The sequence below is a fragment of the Larus michahellis genome, chromosome 25 (assembly GCF_964199755.1).
Source record: "Larus michahellis chromosome 25, bLarMic1.1, whole genome shotgun sequence".
In the NCBI taxonomy this organism is placed as follows: Eukaryota; Metazoa; Chordata; class Aves; order Charadriiformes; family Laridae; genus Larus; species Larus michahellis.
The window spans coordinates 2,192,389-2,215,338 of record NC_133920.1 but is presented as its reverse complement, the minus strand read 5'-3'; the positions used below and the strand labels follow the sequence as shown (position 1 = coordinate 2,215,338).

General features: G+C 66.7%; 1 protein-coding gene across 1 annotated transcript in view; it reads left to right on the top strand.

Moving 5' to 3' along the window:
- NOTCH3 (notch receptor 3) overlaps positions 1 to 22,950 on the top strand; it is a 63,766-nt gene that overhangs the window by 15,853 nt on the left and 24,963 nt on the right. The window contains 10 exon segments of the mRNA XM_074566954.1: positions 2,371 to 2,604; positions 3,890 to 4,045; positions 4,953 to 5,138; positions 6,742 to 6,855; positions 8,425 to 8,538; positions 11,609 to 11,842; positions 13,513 to 13,623; positions 15,427 to 15,619; positions 17,959 to 18,107; positions 20,641 to 20,754. Of these exon segments, the coding sequence (XP_074423055.1) occupies positions 2,371 to 2,604; positions 3,890 to 4,045; positions 4,953 to 5,138; positions 6,742 to 6,855; positions 8,425 to 8,538; positions 11,609 to 11,842; positions 13,513 to 13,623; positions 15,427 to 15,619; positions 17,959 to 18,107; positions 20,641 to 20,754 (1,605 nt within the window).

Genomic DNA, 22,950 nt, shown 5'->3' with positions numbered 1-22,950 from the left:
AGGGTGGGCACTGAGGTGGGCACCAAGGTAGACACTAGGGTGGGCATTGAGGTGGCCCATCAGGGTGGGCACCAAGGTGGTCACCAAAGTGGGCATCGAGGTGGCCCATCAGGGTGGGCACTGAGGTGGGCACCAAGGTAGACACTAGGGTGGGCATTGAGGTGGCCCATCAAGGTGGGCACGGAGGTGGTCACCAAAGTGGGCATCGAGGTGGCCCATCAGGGTGGGCACCGAGGTGGTCACCAAAGTGGGCATCGAGGTGGCCCATCAAGGTGGGCACCGAGGTGGTCACCAAGGTGGGCATCGAGGTGGCCCATCAGGGTGGGCACTGAGGTGGGCACCAAGGTAGGCACTAGGGTGGGCATTGAGGTGGCCCATTAGGGTGGGCACGGAGGTGGTCACCAAGGTAGGCATCGAGGTGGCCATCAAGGTGGGCACTGAGGTGGGCACCAGGGTGATCACTGAGGTAGGCTTCAAGATGGGCACTGAGGTGGTCACCAGGGTGGGTATCGAGGTGGCCATCAAGGTGGGCACTGAGGTGGTCACCAGGGTGGACACCAAGGTGGGTGCTTGGGCACAGAGCAGGGTGGTCACCAGGGTGGGCATCAGGGTGGGCACCAAGTTAGACACCAGGATGGTCACTATCATGGGCATCAAGGTGGCCACCAAGGTGGGCACTGAGGTGGGCACCAAGGTGGTCACCACGGTGGGCATCGAGGTGGGCATCGAGGTGGCCACCAAGGTGGGCACCAAGGTGGTCACCAGGGTGGGCATCGAGGTGACCATCAAGGTGGGCACCAAGGTGGTCACCAAGGTGGGCATCGAGGTGGGCACTGAGGTGGGCAATGAGGTGGGCATCGAGGTGGCCATCAAGGTGGGCACTGAGATGGGCACCAGGGTGATCATTAAGGTAGGCATGAAGGTGAGCACTGAGGTGGGCACCAAGGTAGACACCAGGGTGGTCACCAGCATGGACACTGAGGTGGCCATCAAGGTGGGGACTGAGGTGGTCACCAGGGTGGGCACCAAGGTAGACACCAGGGTAGTCATTGAGGTGGGCACCAGAGTGGGCTTTGAGGTGGCCATCAAGGTGGGCACCAAGGTGGGTGCTTGGGCACGGAGCAGGGTGGTCACCAAGGTGGGCACCAGGGTGGGCATTAGGTGGTCATTGTTCACCAGTGGTCATCAAGGTGAGCACCGAGGTAGCCACTGGGGCATGGATGGTCACTGAGATGGGCACCAGAGTGGTCAACAGGGTGGTCATAGAGGTGGGTACCGAGGTGGGAACCAAGGGGGTCACTGAGGTGGGCACCAAGGTGGGCACCAGGGTGGTCACTGAGGTGGAGACCAAGGTGGTCAACAGGGTGGGCAATGAGGTGGTCACAAGAGTGGTCACTAAGGTGGGGACAGAGTTGGTCTCCAGGATGGGCGCTGGGCTAGCCATCGAGGTGAGCGCCAAGGTGACCACCAAGGCTGTCTCTGAGGTCGCCTCCAAGGTGGTCCCCAAGGTTGTCTCTGAGAAGAGGAGCAGGATAGTCCCTGAGATGACCCAAGAAGTGGTCCTCAAGGTGGTCACTGAGATGGTGACTGTGGTGGTCCCAGAGCTAGTCCCCAAGGTGGTCAGTGCAGACCACGGTGGTGCTTGAGATACGCCCTGAGGTGGTCACCAAGGAGGTCCCTGAGATGGTCACTGGGGTGGTGACCAAGGTGTTCTCTGAGATGGTCCCTGAAATGGTCATCAAGGAGGCCCTCAAGGCGGTCCCCAAGGTGGCCAGTGGGGTGCAGACCAGGGCAGTCCCTGACGTGGTTCCTGAGATGGTCCTTGAGGTGGTCAGTGAGGAGCAGACCAAGTGTTTCCTGAGATGGTCTCTGAGGTGGTCCCCGAGATGGTCTCTGGGGTGGTGACCACGGTGGTTCCTGAGATGCTCCCTGAATTGGAGGGCCCCAAGGTGATCAGCAGCATGCAAGCCAAGGTGGCCCCTCGGATGTTCTCCAAGAAGGTTCCTCATGGTCCTCTCCAAGAAGGAACCGTTCTCCAAGAAGGTTCCTCATGGTCCTTCTCCAAGAAGGAACCGTCTCCAAGAAGGTTCCTCATGGTCCTTCTCCAAGAAGGAACCGTCTCCAAGAAGGTTCCTCATGGTCCTTCTCCAAGAAGGAACCGTCTCCAAGAAGGTTCCTCATGGTCCTTCTCCAAGAAGGAACCGTCTCCAAGAAGGTTCCTCATGGTCCTTCTCCAAGAAGGAACCGTCTCCAAGAAGGTTCCTCATGGTCCTTCTCCAAGAAGGAACCGTCTCCAAGAAGGTTCCCCACCAAGACCTGCTTGATCCCCACCTCCTCCATGTCCCCGCCCCGTCCCCTCTCCCCCTTTAGGCCAGTTCTGCACCGAGGACGTGGACGAGTGCCAACTGCAACCCAACGCCTGCCACAACGGGGGCACCTGCTTCAACACCCGAGGTGGCCACACCTGCGTCTGCGTCAACGGCTGGACGGGCGAGAGCTGCAGCGAGAACATCGACGACTGCGCCACCGCCGTCTGCCTCAACGGGGCCACCTGCCACGACCGCGTGGCCTCCTTCTACTGCGCCTGTCCCATGGGCAAGACGGGTGAGGGGCGGGGGGGGGAACGGGGGGGGCACCCATGAGGGTACAGTGGGGTGGGCGACCTCGAGGGAAGCGTGGGGTGGGGTGGGGTGGGCGCCACCAAGGGCGCTTCTGGGATGGGGGTGGGAACCTCCCGAGAGCACCCTGGGGTGGGGTGGGGCGGGCGGCCTCAAGGGTGCTGCTGGTCTGAGGTGGGCACCCAAAAGTGTACCCTGGCATGGGGTGGGGACCCCCCCCCCCCCCCAAAGTGCGTCCTGGCACGGGGTGGGCACCTCCAAGGACACCCTGGCACGGGGTGAGAACCTCTGAGAGCACCCTGGCACGGGGTGGGCACCCTGGGGTGGCTTCGGCAGAGGTTGGGTGGCACCAGCATGGGGTGGGCACCACCCTTTGGGCAACCCGGCATGGGGTGGGCACCCCTGGCATTGGGTGGGCACCCTTGGGTAGCCTTGGCACGTGTTGGGTGGCCCCGTGATGGGGTCGTCACCACCCTTTGGGCACCCTGGCATGGGTTGGGCGCCCTGGGTTGGCTTCGGCAGGGGTTGGGTGGCACCAGTATGGGGTGGGCACCCCTGGCATTGGGTGGGTATCCTTGGTATGAGTTGGGTGGCACCATTATGGGGTGGCCATCGCCCCTGGAGCACCCTGGCATGGGGTGGGCACCTTTGGGTAGCCTTGGCACATGTTGGGTGACACAATCTTGGGGTGGCCACCACCCTCTGGGCACCCTGGCATGGGGTGGGCACCCTGGAGGTGGTTTCGGCAGGGGTTGTGTGGCACCAGCATGGGGTGGGCACCACCCTTTGGGCAACCCGGCATGGGGTGGGCACCCCTGGCATTGGGTGGGCACCCTTGGGTAGCCTTGGCACGTGTTGGGTGGCCCCATCATGGGGTGGCCACCACCCTTTGGGTACCCTGGCATGGGGTGGGCACCCTGGAAGTGGCTTTGGCAGGGCTTGGGTGACACCTGTGTGGGGTGGGCACCCCTGGCATGGGGTGGGCACCCTTGGGTAGCCTTGGTATGGGTTGGGTGGCACCATTATGGGGTGGCCATCGCCCCTGGAGCACCCTGGCATGGGGTGGGCACCTTTGGGTAGCCTTGGCACGTGTTGGGTGGCCCCATCATGGGGTCGTCACCACCCTTTGGGCACCCTGGCATGGGTTGGGCACCCTGGAGTTGGCTTTGGCAGGCATTGGGTGGCCCCATCATGGGTTGGGCACCCACTGCGGGGGTGGGGTGGGGTGGTTCCCGTGCCCACGGGTGCCCTGACGCCCCGGTGGGTGCCAGGCCTGCTGTGCCACCTGGACGACGCCTGCGTCAGCAACCCCTGCCACAAGGACGCCATCTGCGACACCAACCCCGTCAACGGCCGCGCCATCTGCACCTGCCCCCCCGGCTTCACCGGCGGCGCCTGCGACCAGGACGTCGACGAGTGCTCCATCGGTGGGTGGGGGCACCCATGGGTGGGGGGCACCCACGGGTGGAGGAGAACTTACTGGGAAGGGCTACCCGGGGTGGGTGGCGTGGGCAGGAGAAGGGAAGGCGTGGGCAAGAGGCACAGGTGGGGGGGGGGGGCAATGCTTTGGGGATTGGGGCACCCATGGGTGGGTGGGTGGGGTGCTGGGGGGGGGTGCGGGCTCCCGTGGGTGTGGGACACCCATCGATGGGGGCACCCATGGGTGGTGGTGGGGCCATCCGGTCATGGCGGTAGCACCACGGGCGCGTGAGAGCGCGGCCCCGCGAGTGATAACCGTGGTGAGGGACCCAAGAAGGGGAGCACCCATGGGTGTTGAGGCACCCAGGGGTGGGGGGCACCCATGGGTGGTGGTGGGGCCATCCGGTCATGGCGGTAGCACCACGGGCGCGCGAGAGCGCGGCCCCCTGAGTGATAACCGTGGTGAGGGACCCAAGAAGGGGAGCACCCATGGGTGTGGAGGCACTCAGGGGTGGGGGGCACCCACGGGTGTTGAGGCACCCAGGGCTGGGGGGCACCCATGGGTGGTGGTGGGGCCATCCATTCATGGTGGTACCACCACAGGCATGCAAGAGCGCGGCCCCACGAGTGATAACCGTGGTGAGGGACCCAAGAAGGGGAGCACCCATGGGTGTGGAGGCACTCAGGGGTGGGGGGCACCCATGGGTGTTGAGGCACCCAGGGTGGGGGGCACCCATGGGTGGTGGTGGGGCCATCCATTCATGGTGGTACCACCACAGGCATGCAAGAGCGCGGCCCCACGAGTGATAACCGTGGTGAGGGACCCAAGAAGGGGAGCACCCATGGGTGGGGGGAGTGGGGGGGACCCCTTGGGTGCTGACCCCCCCTCCCTGTCCCCGTCCCACCCCCCCGCAGGTGCCAACCCCTGCGAGCACTTTGGGCGCTGCGTGAACACGCAGGGCTCCTTCGAGTGCCGCTGCGGGCGGGGGTACGCGGGGCCGCGCTGCGAGAGCGACGTCAACGAGTGTCTGTCGGGGCCCTGCCGCAACCAGGCCACCTGCCTGGACCGCATCGGGCGCTTCACCTGCATCTGCATGGCCGGTGGGCCACCACCCGGGGCGGGGGAGGGGCGGGGGTGGACGTGGGACCTGGGATGGGACCTGGTGTGGGACCTGGGATGGGTGTGGGACCTGGGATGGGACCTACTGAGGGTGTGGGACCTGGTGTGGATCCTGGTGTAGGACCTGGGATGGAGGTGGGACCTGGGATGGGTCCTGGGATGGTCCTGGGATGGGTTTGGGACCTGGGATGGGACCTGGGATGGGTGTGGGACCTGGGATGGGACCTACTGAGGGTGCGGGACCTGGTGTGGATCCTGGTGTAGGACCTGGGATGGAGGTGGGACCTGGGATGGGTCCTGGGATGGTCCTGGGATGGGTTTGGGACCTGGGATGGGACCTGGTGTGAGTCCTGGTGTGGCACCTGGGATGGGTGTGGGACCTGGGATGGGACCTACTGAGGGTGCGGGACCTGGTGTGGATCCTGGTGTAGGACCTGGGATGGAGGTGGGACCTGGGATGGGTCCTGGGATGGTCCTGGGATGGGTGTGGGACCTGGGATGGGACCTGGTGTGGGTCCTGGTGTGGGACCTGGGATGGAGGTGGGACCTGGGATGGGATCTACTGAGGGTGCGGGACCTGGTGTGGGTCCTGGGATGGTCCTGGGATGGGTGTGGGACCTGGGATGGGACCTGGTGTGAGTCCTGGTGTGGGACCTGGGATGGGTCTTGGGATGGGTGTGGGACCTGGGATGGAGGTGGGACCTGGGATGGGATCTACTGAGGGTGTGGGACCTGGTGTGGGTCCTGGTGTAGGACCTGGGATGGGTGTGGGACCTGGGATGGGTCCTGGGATGGTCCTGGGATGGGTGTGGGACCTGGTGTGGGTCCTGGTGAGGTTGTGTGACCTGGTGTGGGTCATGATGTGGGACCTGGGATGGGTGTGGGACCTGGGATGGGTCCTGGGATAGTCCTGGGATAGGTATGGGACCTGGTGTGGGACCTGGGATGGGTGTGGGACCTGGTGTGGGTCCTGGGATGGTCCTAGGATGGGTGTGGGACCTGGGATGGGACCTGGTGAGGGTGTGTGACCTGGTGTGGGTCCTGGTGTGGGACCTGGGATGGGTCCTGGGATGGGTGTGAGACCTGGTATGAGTTCTAGGGTGGGTGTGGGACCTGGTGAGAGCGTGGGAGCTGCTGTGGAACCTGGGATGGGACCTGGGATGGTCCTGGGATGGGTGTGGGACCTGGGATGGGACCTGGTGAGGGTGTGGGACCTGGTGTGGGTCCTGGTGTGGGTTCTGGGATGGGTGTGGGACCTGGGATGGGACCTGGTGTGGGTCCTGGGATGGTCCTGGGATGGGTGTGGGACCTGGGATGGGACCTGGTGTGGGTCCTGGGATGGTCCTGGGATGGGTGTGGGACCTGGGATGGGACCTGGTGTGGGTGTGGGACCTGGTGTGGGTGCGGGACCTTCTATGGGACCTTCTATGGTTCCTAGTGGACTTCACCTCCACTTGGAGAGCCGGTGGGTGCCCTGCGGGGGCACAGGGTGGGCGCGGCGGTGTCTGGGTTGGGGGGTTGGGGGGGGTGGTGCCGGTGGGTGGCGGTGGGTGGCGGTGGGTGTCAGGGTGCCGGTGGGTGCAGGGTTCAGCGGGCCCCTGTGCGAGCTGGAGGTGGACGAGTGCCAGAGCAGCCCCTGCGCCAACGGCGGCCGCTGCCACGACCTGGTCAACGGCTTCTCCTGCTCCTGCCCCCCCGGTGAGCACCCACCCCCTGGGGACCCACTCCCTGGGGGACCCACCTCTGGGGGACCCATCCCCTGGGAACCCAACCCCTGAACACCCACCCCCTGGAGCACCCACCCCCTGGGAACCCACCCCCTGGGGGACCCAACCCCTGAGCACCCACCCCCTGGGAACCCACCACTGGGGCACCCGCCCCCCGGAACCCACCCCCTGGAGGACCCACCCCATGAGAACCCACCACTGGGGCACCCACCCCCTGAACACCCACCCCCTGGGGGACCCACCCCCTGGGAACCCACCCCCTGAGCACCCACCCCCTGGGAACCCCCCTCTGGGGAACCCACCCCCTGAACACCCACCACTTGGGGCACCCACCCCCTGGGAACCCACCCCTGCGGAACCCACCCCCTGGAGCACCCACCCCATGAGAACCCACCCCCTGGGGAACCCACCCCCGGGGCACCCACCCCCTGGAGCACCCACCCCCTGGGGAACCCACCTCTGGGGCACCCACCACTTGGGGACCCACCCCTGGGGCACCCATCCCTGGGACCCCACCCCTGGGGAACCCACCCCCTGGGAACCCCCTTCTGGGGAACCCACCCCCTGAGCACCCACCACTTGGGGCACCCACCCCCTGGGACCCCACCCCTGGGGAACCCACCCCCAGGGCACCCACCCCCTGGAGCACCCACCCCCTGGGGAACCCACCCCCGGGGCACCCACCACTTGGGGCACCCACCCCTGGGGCACCCATCCCTGGGACCCCACCCCTGGGGAACCCACCCCCTGGAGCACCCACCCCCTGGAGCACCGACCCCCTGGGGGACCCCCCTCTGGGGAACCCACCCCCGGGGCACCCACCCCCTGGGGAACCCACCCCATGAGAACCCACCCCCTGGGGCACCCACCCCTTGGGCACCCACCCCCTGAACACCCATCCCTGGGAACCCACCCCCTGGAGCACCCACCCCCTGGGGAACCCACCCCCGGGGCACCCACCACTTGGGGACCCACCCCTGGGGCACCCACCACTTGGGGCACCCACCCCCTGGGGAACCCACCCCCTGGAGCACCCACCCCATGAGAACCCACCCCCTGCGCACCCACCCCCTGGGGAACCCACCCCCTGGGGAACCCACCCCCTGGGAACCCACCCCCGGGGCACCCACCCCATGAGAACCCACCCCCTGGGGCACCCACCCCCTGGGAACCCACCCCCGGGGCACCCACCCACTGGGGAACCCACCCCTGGGGCACCCATCCCTGGGACCCCACCCCCTGGGGAACCCACCCCCTGGGAACCCACCTCTGGGGACCCCACCCCCAGGGCACCCACCCCCTCAGCACCCACCCCTGGGGCACCCCCCTCTGGACACCCCAGCACCCAGCTTTGGGGGGGAGGGGGGAGGGGGGGCTCCAGGATGTGGTGGCCCTTTTGGGGGTGCAGGAGCTCCGGGGGTGCCTGGGGTCCCCTGAGGGGAGTTTGGGGGGCCCTGTGGTTGGGGGGGGGTGGGAGATTCAGCCCATCTGACCCCCCCCCACCCACCCACCCATGGGTGCCCGCCCCCCCCCCCCCCAGGTTTCTCGGGCCCCACCTGCCAGACGGACATGGACGAGTGCGCCAGCACCCCCTGCCGCAACGGCGCCAAGTGCCTCGACCGCCCCAACGGCTACGAGTGCCGCTGCGCCGAGGGTGAGTCCCCCCACCCTGCCCCCGGACCCCCAGCACCCACGGGTGGCCATGGAACCCAGCACTGACCACTCAACTTCCGTGGGTGGCCATGGAACCCAGCGTTGGGCTCCCAGCACCCATGGGTGACCATGGAACCCCAGCATTGACCACCTGGCACCCATGGGTGGCCATGGAACCCCAGCACTGACCACTCAACTTCCATGGGTGGCCATGGAAGCCAGCATTGGCTTCCCAGCACCCATGGGTGGCCATGGAACCCCAGCATGGACCACTCAACTTCCATGGGTGGCCATGGAACCCAGCGTTGGGCTCCCAGCACCCATGGGTGGGGATGGAACACCAGCATTGACCACTCAACTTCCATGGGTGGCCATGGAACCCAGCGTTGGGCTCCCAGCACCCATGGGTGGCCATGGAACCCAGCGTTGGGCTCCCAGCACCCATGGGTGGGGATGGAACACCAGCATTGACCACTCAACTTCCATGGGTGGCCATGGAACCCAGCATTGGGCTCCCAGCACCCATGGGTGGCCATGGAATCCAGCGTTGGGCTCCCAGCACCCATGGGTGGGGATGGAACACCAGCATTGACCACTCAACTTCCATGGGTGGCCATGGAACCCAGCATTGGCTTCCCAGCACCCATGGGTGACCATGGAACCCCAGCACTGACCACTCAACTTCCATGGGTGGCCATGGAAGCCAGAATTGACCACCCAGCACCCACGAGTGGCCATGGAACCCAGCATTGGCTTCCCAGCACCCATGGGTGGCCATGGAAGCCAGCATTGATCACCCGGCGCCCATGGGTGACCATGGAACCCAGCATTGGCCTCCCAGCACCCATGGGTGACCATGGAAGCCAGCATTGATCACCCGGCACCCATGGGTGACCATGGAACCCAGCACTGGGCCCCCAGCACCCACGGGTGGCCATGGAACCCCAGCACTGACCACTCAACTTCCATGGGTGGCCATGGAAGCCAGCGTTGGGCTCCCAGCACCCATGGGTGGGGATGGAACACCAGCATTGACCACTCAACTTCCGTGGGTGGCCATGGAACCCAGCGTTGGGCTCCCAGCACCCATGGGTGACCATGGAACCCAGCACTGGGCCCCCAGCACCCACGGGTGGCCATGGAACACCAGCATTGACCACTCAACTTCCATGGGTGGCCATGGAACCCAGCATTGGGCTCCCAGCACCCATGGGTGGGGATGGAACCCCAGCATTGACCACCCGGCACCCGTGGGTGACCATGGAACCCAGCATTGACCACCTGGCACCCATGGGTGGGGACAGAACCCCGGCATTGACCACCCAGCACCCATGGGTGGCCATGGAACCCCCAACATTGCCCATCTTGCACACACGGGTGTCCTTGTCCTTCTGGTGTTGTCCACCTGGCACCCATGGGTGGGGATGGAACCCCAGCGTTGACCACCTGGCACCCATAGGTGACCATGGAACCCAGCATTGACCACCCAGCACCCATGGGTGGCCATGGAACCTGGCACCTATGGGTGTCCCTGACCTCCTGGCATTGCCCATCCTTATCCCCATGGGTGTTCTTGATCCCCTGGCATGGGCCACCCTGCACCCATGGTGTCCCTGATCCCCTGGCATTGCCCATCTTGCACCCATGGGTGTCCCTGACCTCCTGGTGGTGTCCATCCTGCACCCGCGGGTGGCCACGGAACCCCGACTTTGCCCGTCTCGCACCCTTGAGTGTCCTCAACCTCCTGGCGTTGCCCACCCTGCACCCATGGGTGACTCCAGACCCCCAGCATTGCCTATCCTGCACCCATAGTGTCTTTGATCCCCTGGCATTGCCTGTCTTGCACCCATGGGTGCCCTTGACGTGGCCCTGCACCCATGATTGTCCCCAGCATTGCCTACTCAATGGTCAACGCTGGGTTCCATGGCCACCCATGGGTGCTGGGTGGTCAATTCTGGGGTTCCATCCCCACCCATGGGTGCTGGGAGGCCAATGCTGGGTTCCATGGCCACCCACGGGTGCCGGGTGGTCAATGCTGGCTTCCATGGCCATCCATGGACGTTGAGTAGTCAATGTTGGCTTCCGTGAGGACCCGTGGTGTCCCTGATCCCCTGGCATTGCCCACCCTGCGCCCATGGGTGTCTCCAAACCCCCAGCATTGCCCACCCCGCACCCATGGGTGTCGGCAGACCCCCGGCATTGCCTATCCTGCACCCATGGGTGGCCTCAGCCCCCTGGCATTGTCCTCCCCGCACCCATGGGTGTCACCAGACCCCTGGCATTGCCTATCCTCCACCCATGGGTGTCACCAGCCCCCCGGCACTGCCTATCCTGCACCCATGGGTGGCCTCAGCCCCCTGGTATTGCCCACCCTGCACCCATGGGTGTCCTCAACCCCCGGCATTGCCTGTCCTGCACCCATGGGTGTCACCAGACCCCCTGGCATTGCCTATCCTGCACCCATGGGTGTCTCCAGACCCCTGGCATTGCCTATCCTGCACCCATGGGTGTCCTCAACCCCCGACACTGCCTATCCTGCACCCATGGGTGGCCTCAGCCCCCTGGCATTGCCTATCCTGCACCCATGGGTGTCACCAGACCCCTGGCATTGCCGATCCTCCACCCATGGGTGTCACCAGACCCCCGACACTGCCTATCCTGCACCCATGGGTGGCCTCAGCCCCCTGGCATTGCCCACCCTGCACCCATGGGTGTCCTCAACCCCCGGCATTGCCTGTCCTGCACCCATGGGTGTCACCAGACCCCCGACACTGCCTATCCTGCACCCATGGGTGTCTCCAGACCCCTGGCATTGCCTATCCTGCACCCATGGGTGTCCTCAACCCCCGACACTGCCTATCCTGCACCCATGGGTGGCCTCAGCCCCCTGGCATTGCCTATCCTGCACCCATGGGTGGCCTCAGCCCCCTGACACTGCCTATCCTGCACCCATGGGTGTCTCCAGACCCCCGGGCATTGTCTATCCTGCACCCATGGGTGCCCCCCTCCAGCACCGCCACCCCCCCCCCCCACCCCCACCCTTCACCCTCCCCGCCCCGGCGTCCCCTCAGGCTTCGAGGGGCCCCTCTGCGAGCGCAACGTGGACGACTGCTCGCCCGACCCCTGCCACCACGGCACCTGCCTGGACGGCGTCGCCAGCTTCTCCTGCGCCTGCGCCCCCGGCTTCACCGGCCACCGCTGCCAGCTCCAGCTGGACGAGTGCCACAGCAGCCCCTGCCGCAACGGCGGCAAGTGCATCGACCGCATCGACGCCTACCAGTGCAACTGCCCGCCCGGCACCGCCGGTAGGGTCCACGGGGTGGGGGTGGGGGGGGTGGAGTGTCTTAGCTGGGCGCGGGGTGGGTGCTGGGTATGGCCTTGGGTCTTCTCTGGTCGTGGGGTGGTTGATGGACATGGCCTTGGGTCTTCTCTGGGCATGGGGTGGTTGATGGACATGGCCTTGGGTCTTCTCTGGGCATGGGGTGGTCTATGGGCATAGCGTTGGGTCCCATCAGGGTGTTGGGTGGGTGCCGGGTATGGCCTTGGGTCTTCTCTGGGCATGGGGTGGTTGATGGGCATAGCGTTGGGTCCCATCAGGGTGTTGGGTGGGTGCCGGGTATGGCCTTGTGTCTTCTCCGGGCATGGGGTGGTTGATGGACACGGCCTTGGGTCTTCTCTGGGCATGGGGTGGTCTATGGGCATGGTGTTGGGTCCCATCAGGGTGTTGGGTGGGTGCTGGATGAGGCCTCGGGTCTTCTGGGGGGCTGGGATGGGTGCCAGGTATGGCCTTGGGTCTTCTCTGTGCATGGGTTGGTCTATGGGCATGGTGTTGGGTTCCATCAGGGTGTTGGGTGGGTGCCGGGTATGGCCTTGGGTCTTCTCTGGGCATGGGGTGATGGATGGAGAAGGCGTTGGGTCTTCTCTGGGCATGGGGTGGGTGCTCGGTATGGCCTTGGGTCTTTTCTGGGCATGGGGTGGTTGATGGACATGGCGTTGGGTCTTCTCTGGGCGCGGGGTGGGTGCTGGGTATGGCCTTGGGTCTTCTCTGGGCATGGGGTGGTTGATGGACATGGCGTTGGGTCTTCTCTGGGCACGGGGTGATGGATGGAGAAGGCGTTGGGTCTTCTCTGGGCATGGGGTGGTCTATGGGCATGGTGTTGGGTCCCGTCAGGGTGTTGGGTGGGTGCTGGGTGGGTGCTGGGTGAGGCCTTGTGTCTTCTCGGGGGCTGGGATGGGTGCCAGGTATGGCCTTGGGTCTTCTCTGGGCATGGGGTGGTTGATGGGCATAGCGTTGGGTCCCATCAGGGTGTTGGGTGGGTGCGCGGTATGGCCTTGGGTCTTCTCCGGGCGTGGGGTGGTTGATGGACATGGCATTGGGTCTTCTCTGGGCATGGGGTGATGGATGGAGAAGGCGTTGGGTCTTCTCTGGGCATGGGGTGGTCTATGGACATGGTGTTGGGCCTCATCAGGGTGTTGGGTGGGTGCTGGGTGAGGCCTTGGGTCTTCTCTGGGCATGGGGTGGGTGCTGGGCGTGGTGTTGGGCCCCATCAGGGTGTTGGGTGGGTGCTGGACCTGCCGTTGGGTCTTCTCCGGGCATGGGGTGGTTGATGTCCATGGCATTGGGTCTCATCCGGTCACGAGGTGGGTGCTGGGGATGGTGCTGGGTCTTCTCTGGGCCCGGGGTAGACGATGGACACGGTGGTGGGTCCCATCAGGGTGTTGGGTGGGTGCTGGTCATGGCACTGGGTCCCACCTGGCCATGAAGTGGGTGCTGGACGTGGTGGTGGGTCCCACCAGGGCACGGAGTGGGTGACACCCTGGGGTGGCCGTCGGGTGCCGCCAAATCCCACCTGAGCACGGGCCGGGAAGGGGTCCTCAGGGTGCCCTGGTGGGACTCAGCCCTGCACCCCTGGGTGCCCCGCCTGCTGCCGGGGCGGGGGTGGGGCGCTGAGGCGTGGCCACCCTTGGGTGCCAGGTGTCAACTGCGAGGTGAACCCCGACGACTGCGCCAGCGCCCCCTGTGTCCACGGCGTGTGCCAGGACGGCATCGGGCGCTACCTCTGCCTCTGCCAGCCCGGCTTCACAGGTGGGTGCTCCCATGGGTGCTGGGGGGGCTCGCTGCCACCTGGGTGCTCCCATGGGTGGTAGGAGGCCTCGGTGCCCACTGGGTGCTTCCATGGGTGCTGGAGGACCATGGTGCCCACTGGGTGCTTCCATGGGTGGTAGGAGACCTCAGTACCCACTGGGTGCTCCCATGGGTGCTGGAGGACCACGGTGCCCACTGGGTGCTCTCAGGGATGCTGGGGGGTCTTGTTGGCCAGTGGGTGCTCCCATGGGTGGTAGGAGACCTCAATACCCACTGGGTGCTCCCATGGGTGCTGGAGGACCACGGTGCCCACTGGGTGCTTCCATGGGTGGTAGGAGACCTCAGTACCCACTGGGTGCTCCCATGGGTGCTGGAGGACCATGGTGCCCACTGGGTGCTCCCATGGATGGTAGGAGACCTCAGTAGCCAATGGGTGCTCCCATGGGTGCTGGAGGACCATGGTGCCCACTGGGTGCTCCCATGGATGGTAGGAGACCTCAGTACCCACTGGGTGCTCCCATGGGTGCTGGAGGACCATGGTGCCCACTGGGTGCTCCCATGGGTGCTGGGTGGCCTTGGTGCCCACTGGGTGTTCCCATGGGTGGTAGGAGACCTCAGTACCCACTGGGTGCTCCCGTGGGTGCTGGAGGACCATGGTGCATACCAGGTGCTCCCATGGGTGGTAGGAGACCTCAGTACCTATTGGGTGCTCCCATGGGTGCTGGGTAACCTTGGCGCCCACTAAGTGCTCCCATGGGTCCTGGAGGACCATGGTGCCCACTGAGTGCTCCCATGGGTGCTGGGTGGCCTCGGTGCCCACTGGGTGCTCCCATGGGTGCTGGGGGAACTTGGTGCTTGCCAGGGCTGGGGTCACTGCCAGGGCGCCCATGGCCGTCACCCATGGGGTGGGACCCATAGCGATGCCCGTGGTGGCTGCACCCAGAGGGGTCCTGTTTGGGTGCCCAGTGCCCCGGAGAAGGGCCCATGGTGGTGCCGGTGGCCCGTGCACCCAGTGGCGCCTATTTTGGGTGCCCCTGTTGGGTGCCTGTGGGGGGGTGTCTGTGTTGTGTGGCCAAGTTGGGTGCCCCTGTTGGGTGCCCCTGTTGGGTGTCCATTGATCACCCATGCTGGGTGCCCACGTTGGGTGTCCCATTGATCACCCACGTTGGGTGCCCACGTTGGTGACCCATTGATCACCCACGTTGGGTGCCCATGTTGGGTGTCCCATTGATCACCCACATTGGGTGCCCACGTTGGGTGCCCACGTTGGGTGCCCCTGTTCGGTGTCCCATTGATCACCCACGTTGGGTGCCCACATTGGGTGCCCCTGTTGGTGCCCCATTGATCACCCACGTTGGGTGCCCACATTGGGTGCCCCTGTTGGTGCCCCATTGATCACCCATGTTGGGTGCCCACGTTGGGTGCCCATGTTGGGTGTCCCATTGATCACCCATGTTGGTTGCCCAATTTGGGTGCCCACGTTGGGTGCCCCTGTTGGGTGCCCCATTGATCACCCATGTTGGGTGCCCACGTTGGGTGCCCACGTTGGGTGTCCCATTGATCACCCATGTTGGTTGCCCAATTTGGGTACTCACGTTGGGCGCCCACGTTGGGTGCCCCATTGACCACCCACGTTGGGTGCCCACGTTGGGTGCCCCGTTGACCACCCACGCCGGGAGGGCGCACCAGGTGCCCATATTGGGTGCCCCTCTTGACTACTACTGATACAGGACCCCTCGTTGGGTGCCCACCGGGGTGCCCCCACCGACACCCGTGTGTGTCGTGTGTCCCCCCCCCCCCCAGGTCCCCGCTGCGCGGTGGAGATCGACGGATGCTCCTCGGAGCCCTGCCAGGAGGGTGGCACCTGCCTGGCCGGCGCCAACGGCTTCACCTGCCTCTGCCCGCCGGGGGCCCGCGACGCCCGGTGCCGCCCCAGCACCCAGCCCTGCCGCAGCAGCCCCTGCGCCCACGGCGCCTGCCGCGCCCACGGGGACGGGTCAGCACCCAACCGGCGCTCGGGCGGGGTGGGGGGCCCGAGGTTGCCCCTGGGGGCCCGTGCCCAAGTTCAGGGGTGGTCCAAGAGTGGTCCAAGAGTGGTCCAAGGGTGCCCGGGGGTGCCCATGGGGGTGCCCGAGGTTGCCCATGGGTGCCCGTGCCCAAGTTCAGGGGTGGTCCAAGAGTGGTCCAAGGGTGGTCCAAGGGTGCCCGGGGGTGCCCATGGGGGTGCCTGAGGTTGCCCGTGGGTGCCCGTGCCCGAGCTCAGGGGTGGTCCAAGAGTGGTCCAAGAGTGGTCCAAGGGTGCCCGGGGGTGCCCATGGGTGCCTGTGCCCAAGTTCAGGGGTGGTCCAAGGGTGGTCCAAGGGTGCCCCTGGGGGTGCCCATGGGGGTGCCCGAGGTTGCCTGTGGGTGCCCGTGCCCGAGCTCAGGGGTGGCCCAAAGGTGGTCCAAGAGTGGTCCAAGGGTGCCCATGGGGGTGCCCGAGGTTGCCCGTGGGTGCCCGTGCCCGAGCTCAGGGGTGGTCCAAGAGTGGTCCAAGGGTGGTCCAAGGGTGCCCGGGGGTGCCCATGGGTGCCCGTGCCCAAGTTCAGGGGTGGTCCAAGAGTGGTCCAAGGGTGCCCATGGAGGTGCCCGAGGTTGCCCCTGGGTGCCCGTGCCCGAGCTCAGGGGTGGCCCAAGGGTGGTCCAAGAGTGGTCCAAGGGTGCCCATGGGGGTGCCTGGGGGTGCCCCTGGGTGCCCGTGCCCGAGCTCAGGGGTGGCCCAAGAGTGGTCCAAGGGTGGTCCAAGGGTGCCCATGGGGGTGCCCGAGGTTGCCCCTGGGTGCCCGTGCCCAAGTTCAGGGGTGGTCCAAGAGTGGTCCAAGAGTGGTCCAAGGGTGCCCGAGGTTGCCCCTGGGGGCCCGTGCCCGAGCTCAGGGGTGGCCCAAGAGTGGTCCAAGGGTGCCCATGGGGGTGCCCGAGGTTGCCCCTGGGGGCCCGTGCCCAAGTTCAGGGGTGGTCCAAGAGTGGTCCAAGGGTGCCTGGGGGTGCCCATGGGTGCCCGTGCCTGAGCTCAGGGGTGGCCCAAGGGTGGTCCAAGGGTGGTCCAAGGGTGCCCATGGGGGTGCCCGAGGTTGCCTGTGGGTGCCCATGCCTGAGTTCAGGGGTGGCCCAAGAGTGGTCCAAGGGTGCCCATGGGGGTGCCCGAGGTTGCCCCTGGGTGCCCGTGCCCAAGTTCAGGGGTGGTCCAAGAGTGGTCCAAGAGTGGTCCAAGGGTGCCCGAGGTTGCCCCTGGGTGCCCGTGCCCAAGCTCAGGGGTGGTCCAAGAGTGGTCCAAGAGTGGTCCAAGGGTGCCCGAGGTTGCCCCTGGGTGCCCGTGCCCAAGCTCAGGGGTGGCCCAAGAGTGGTCCAAGGGTGGTCCAAGGGTGCCCGAGGTTGCCCCTGGGTGCCCGTGCCCAAGTTCAGGGGTGGCCCAAGGGTGGTCCAAGGGTGGTCCAAGGGTGCCCATGGGGGTGCCCGAGGTTGCCTGTGGGTGCCCATGCCTGAGTTCAGGGGTGGCCCAAGAGTGGTCCAAGGGTGCCCATGGGGGTGCCCGAGGTTGCCCCTGGGTGCCCGTGCCCAAGTTCAGGGGTGGTCCAAGAGTGGTCCAAGAGTGGTCCAAGGGTGCCCGAGGTTGCCCATGGGTGCCCATGCCCAAGTTCAGGGGTGGCCCAAGAGTGGTCCAAGGGTGCCCATGGGGGTGCCCGAGGTTGCCCCTGGGTGCCCGTGCCCAAGTTCAGGGGTGGTCCAAGAGTGGTCCAAGAGTGGTCCAAGGGTGCCCGAGGTTGCCCATGGGTGCCCATGCCCAAGTTCAGGGGTGGTCCAAGAGTGGTCCAAGAGTGGTCCAAGGGTGCCCGGGGGTGCCCCTGGGTGCCCGTGCCCAACCTCAGGGGTGATCCAAGAGTGGTCCAAGAGTGGTCCAAGGGTGCCCGAGGTTGCCCGTGGGTGCCCGTGCCCAAGTTCAGGGGTGGTCCAAGAGTGGTCCAAGAGTGGTCCAAGGGTAGTCCAAGGGTGCCCATGGGGGTGCCCGAGGTTGCCCCTGGGTGCCCGTGCCCAAGCTCAGGGGTGGCCCGAGAGCGGCCCTGGGTGCTGATGGGTGTCCGGAGGGGGTCCGAGGGGGTCCAAGGGGGTCCGAGGGTGCCCGGGGGTGCCCGAGGTTGCCCATGGGTGCCCTGGTGGGGGGGGCGTGGTGGTGGAAGAGGTTCATGGGGGTGCCCAGGAGTATTTGGGGGGTGCCCATGGGGATGTCACGGGTGCCGGCGGGGGGGGGGTGGGGGGGGGCACCCAGCACCCATGTGTGCCCCCCCCCCCGCCCCCCAGGTTCACCTGCGAGTGCCAGGCGGGCTGGGGGGGCCCCACGTGCGCCCGCCGGGAGGATCCCTGCGCCCCCCGGCCCTGCGCCCACGGGGGCACCTGCACCCCCGCGGGGGGGGGCGGCTACCGCTGCGCCTGCCCCCCCGGCTACCAGGGTACGGCCACCCCCCACCCCCCACCATGGGGACACCCCCCACCCTGGGGACATCCCCCCCCACCACCCATGGGGACAACCCCCCCCCACCCTGGGGACATCCCCCCCCCTCCATGGGGACACCCCCCGCCATGGGGACGCCCCCCCCACGCCATGGAGACACCCCCCACCCTGGGGACATCCCCCCCCAGCACCCATGGGGACCCCCCCCACACTCCCTGGGGACATCCCCCCCCCTCCATGGGGACACCCCCCGCCATGGGGACGCCCCCCCCCGCCATGGGGACACCCCCCCCCCCACACGCCCTGGGCACATCCCCCCCCCCACCCATGGGGACAACCCCCCCCCACCATGGGGACACCCCCCGCCATGGGGACACCCCCCCACACACGCACCCTGGGGACATCCCCCCCCCCACCCATGGGGACAACCCCCCCCACACACCCTGGGGACATCCCCCCCCCCGCCATGGGGACACCCCCCCCCCCCCACCCTGGGGACATCCCTCTCCCCCCATGGGGACACCCCCCCACACCCATGGGGACACCCCCCCCCCCCCCCCGGACACCCCCCCCCCACCCTCGGGACATCTCCCCCCCCACCATGGGGACACCCCCCCCCCCCCCCCCATGGGGACATCCCTCTCCCCCCATGGGGACACACCCCCCCACCCCGGTGACATTCCCCCCCCCCCCCGGGACACCCCCCCACCCCGGGACACCCCCCCACCCAGCCCTGGGGACACCTTGGGGACCCCCTGCCCGCCCCCCCCCCCCCCCAGCCCCGGGGTTCCCCTGCCAGCCCCTCCCCTGTGCTCGTGTCCCCACGTCCCCCACTGTCCCCATGTCCCCTGCCACCCCCATGTCCCCAGTGTCCCCATGCCACCCCCTCCCCGTGTCCCCCCCTGTCCCCACGCCCCCATGTCCCCACGTCCCCCCCTGTCCCCATGTCCCCACCATCCCTGTGTCCCCCGCTGTCCCCATGTCACCCACCGTCCCCATGTCCCCACCATGACCACGTCCTTGGTGTCCCCATGTCCCCCGCTGTCCCCATGCCACCCAATGTCGCAATGTTCCCACCATGACCATGTCCCCACTGTCCCCATGTCCCCTGCCACCCCGATGTCCCCAGTGTCCCCATGCCACCCCCTCCCCGTGTCCCCCCCTGTCCCCACGTCCCCCACTGTCCCCATGTCCCCACCATCCCTGTGTCCCCCGCTGTCCCCATGCCACCCAATGTCCCAATGTTCCCACCATGACCATGTCCCCACCGTCCCCATGTCCTCGGTGTCCCCATGTCCCCTGCCATCCCCATGCCACCCACTGTCCCCATGTCACCCACTGTCCCCGTGTCCCCACCATCCCCCATGTCCCCACCATGTCCCCCGCTGTCCCCATGTCCCCTGCTGCCCTCACGTCCCCTGCCATCGCCACGCCACCCCCGTGTCCCCTGCCGTCCCCGTGTCCCCACCGTCCCCATGTCCCCTGCTGTCCCCATGCCAACCCCTTTCCCTGTGTCCCCTGCCGTCCCCATGTCACCCACTGTCCCCATGTCACCCACCGTCCCCATGTCACCCACCGTCCCCATGTCCCCTGCCACCCCCATGTCCCCATGTCCCCTGCTGTCCCCATGTCCCCACTGTCCCCATGTCACCCACTGTCCCCATGTCCCCACCATGACCATGTCCTTGGTGTCCCCATGTCACCCACTGTCCCCATGTCCCCTGCCATCCCCATGTCCCCACTGTCCCCATGTCACCCACCGTCCCCATGTCCCCTGCCACCCCCATGTCCCCTGCTGTCCCCATGTCCCCACTGTCCCCATGTCACCCACTGTCCCCATGTCCCCACCATGACCATGTCCTTGGTGTCCCCATGTCACCCACCATCCCCATGTCCCCTGCCATCCCCATGTCCCCACTGTCCCCATGTCCCCTGCCATCCCCATGTCCCCATGTCCCCACTGTCCCCATGTCACGCACTGTCCCCATGTCCCCACCATGACCATGTCCTTGGTGTCACCATGTCCCCTGCCATCCCCATGTCCCCACTGTCCCCATGTCACCCACTGTCCCCACGTCCCCTGCCACCCCCATGTCCCCATGTCCCCCCTGTCCCCATGTCCCCTGTCACCCCCATGTCCCCATGTCCCCCCTGTCCCCATGTCCCCTGCCATCCCCATGTCCCCACCGTCCCCATGTCCCCACTGTCCCCATGTCCCCACCATCCCTGTGTCCCCCGCCGTCCCCATGTCCCCACTGTCCCCATGTCCCCACCATGACCATGTCCTTGGTGTCCCCATGTCCCCCGCTGTCCCCATGTCCCCTGCCATCCCCGTGTCCCCCCTGTCCCCCCGTCCCCTGCTGTCCCCATGTCCCTCGGTGTCCCTGCGTCCCCACCCGTCCCCACCCCGCCGGTGCCCCCCCACCCCCACATCCCCGCCGCGCCCGTGTCCCCGTGTCCCCACCACCGTCCCCGTGTCCCCGGGGTGATGCGTGTCCCCGTGTCCCCGTCCCCTGTGTCCCCCCCCGCAGGTGCCCGGTGCCAGGTGGAGGTGGACGAATGCGCCTCGGGGCCGTGTCACCACGGGGGGACCTGCCTGGACGGCGCTGGCACCTTCCGCTGCCTCTGCGCCCCGCCCTTCACAGGTGGGCACCCATGGGTGCTGGGGGGGGTCCCAGGATGGTGGGGGGGCTCTGGGTGGGCACCCGTGGGTGCTGAGCGGCACCCCCTGGGCGGAGGCTGCAGACCCGGTGGCTTTGTCCCGTGGGTGCCACCCTGGCTGGTCTGATGTCTGATGGGTGCCACCATGTTGGGTGACCCCATGGTGGTCACGTCCTCATGGGTGCCACCAGGCTGGGTGTCCCCATGGTGGTCACGTCCTCATGGGTGCCACCATGTTGGGTGACCCCATGGTGGTCATGTCCCCATGGGTGCCACCAGGCTGGGTGTCCCCATGGTGGTCACGTCCTCATGGGTGCCACCAGGCTGGGTGTCCCCATGGTGGTCACGTCCTCATGGGTGCCACCATGTTGGGTGACCCCATGGTGGTCACGTCCTCATGGGTGCCACCATATTGGGTGGCCATGCCCTTATGCCAGGTTCTCTGATGGGTGCCACCATACTGGGTGACCCCATGGTGGCCATGCCCTTATGGGTGCCACCATGCCAGGTTCCCCGATAGGTGGCACCATGCTGGGTGACCCCATGGTGATCATGTCCTCATGGGTGCCACCATATTGGGTGGGCATGCCCTTATGGGTGCCACGATGCTGGGTTCCCTGCTGGGTGCCACCAGGCTGGGTGTCCCCATGGGGTCATGTCCTCACGGGTGCCACCATGCTGGGTGACCCCATGGTGTCATGTCCTCATGGGTGCCACCATATAGGGTGGCCATGCCCTTATGGGTGCCACCATGCCAGGTTCCCTGATGGCTGCCACCATGCTGGGTGTCCCCATGGCAGTCATGTCCTCATGGGTGCCACCATATTGGGTGGCCATGCCCTGATGGGTGCCACCAGGCCGGGTTCTCTGATGGGTGCCACCACGCTGGGTGTCCCCATGGCGGTTGTGTCCTCATAGGTGCCACCAGGCTGGGTTCCCTGCTGGGTACCACCACACTGGGTGTCCCCATGGTGATCATTTCCTCATGGGTGCCACCATATTGGGTGGCCATGCCCTTATGGGTGCCACCAGGCTGGGTTCTCTGCTGGGTGCCACCAGGCTGGGTGTCCCCATAGGGTCATGTCCTCGTGGGTGCCACCACCTGGGTTCCCTGCTGGGTACCACCATGCTGGGTGTCCCCATGGTGGCCATGCCCTGATGGGTGCCACCACCTGGGTTCCCTGATGGGTGCCACCATGCTGGGTGTCCCCATGGTGGCCATGTCCTCATGGGTGCCACCATATTGGGTGGCCATGCCCTGATGGGTGCCACCACCTGGGTTCCCTGATGGGTGCCACCATGCTGGGTGTCCCCATGGTGGCCATGTCCTCATGGGTGCCACCATATTGGGTGGCCATGCCCTGATGGGTGCCACCAGGCCGGGTTCTCTGATGGGTGCCACCAGGCTGGGTGTCCCCATGGTGGCCATGCCCTGATGGGTGCCACCGGTCTGGGTTCCCTGCTGGGTGCCACCACGCTGGGTGTCCCCATGGCGATCATGTCCTCATGGGTGCCACCATATTGGGTGGCCATGCCCTGATGGGTGCCACCATGCCGGGTTCTCTGATGGGTGCCACCATGTTGGTTGTCCCCATGGTGGCCATGTCCTCATAGGTGCCACCAGGCTGGGTTCCCTGCTGGGTGCCACCACGCTGGGTGTCCCCATGGTGATCATGTCCTCATGGGTGCCACCATATGGGGTGGCCATGCCCTTACGGGTGCCACGATGCTGGGTTCTCTGATGGGTGCCACCATGCTGGGTGTCCCCATGGGGTCATGTCCTCATGGGTGCCACCGGTCTGGGTTCCCTGCTGGGTGCCACCACGCTGGGTGTCCCCATGGGGTCATGTCCTCATGGGTGCCACCAGGCTGGGTTCCCTGCTGGGTGCCACCACGCTGGGTGTCCCCATGGTGATCATTTCCTCATGGGTGCCACCATATTGGGTGGCCATGCCCTGAAGGGTGCCACCATGCCGGGTTCTCTGATGGGTGCCACCATGTTGGGTGTCCCCATGGTGGCCATGTCCTCATAGGTGCCACCAGGCTGGGTTCCCTGCTGGGTGCCACCACGCTGGGTGACCCCATGGCGGTCGTGTCCTCATGGGTGCCACCATGCCAGGTTCCCCCATGGGTGCCACCATACTGGGTGGCCCCATGGTGGCCATGCCGTGATGGGTGCC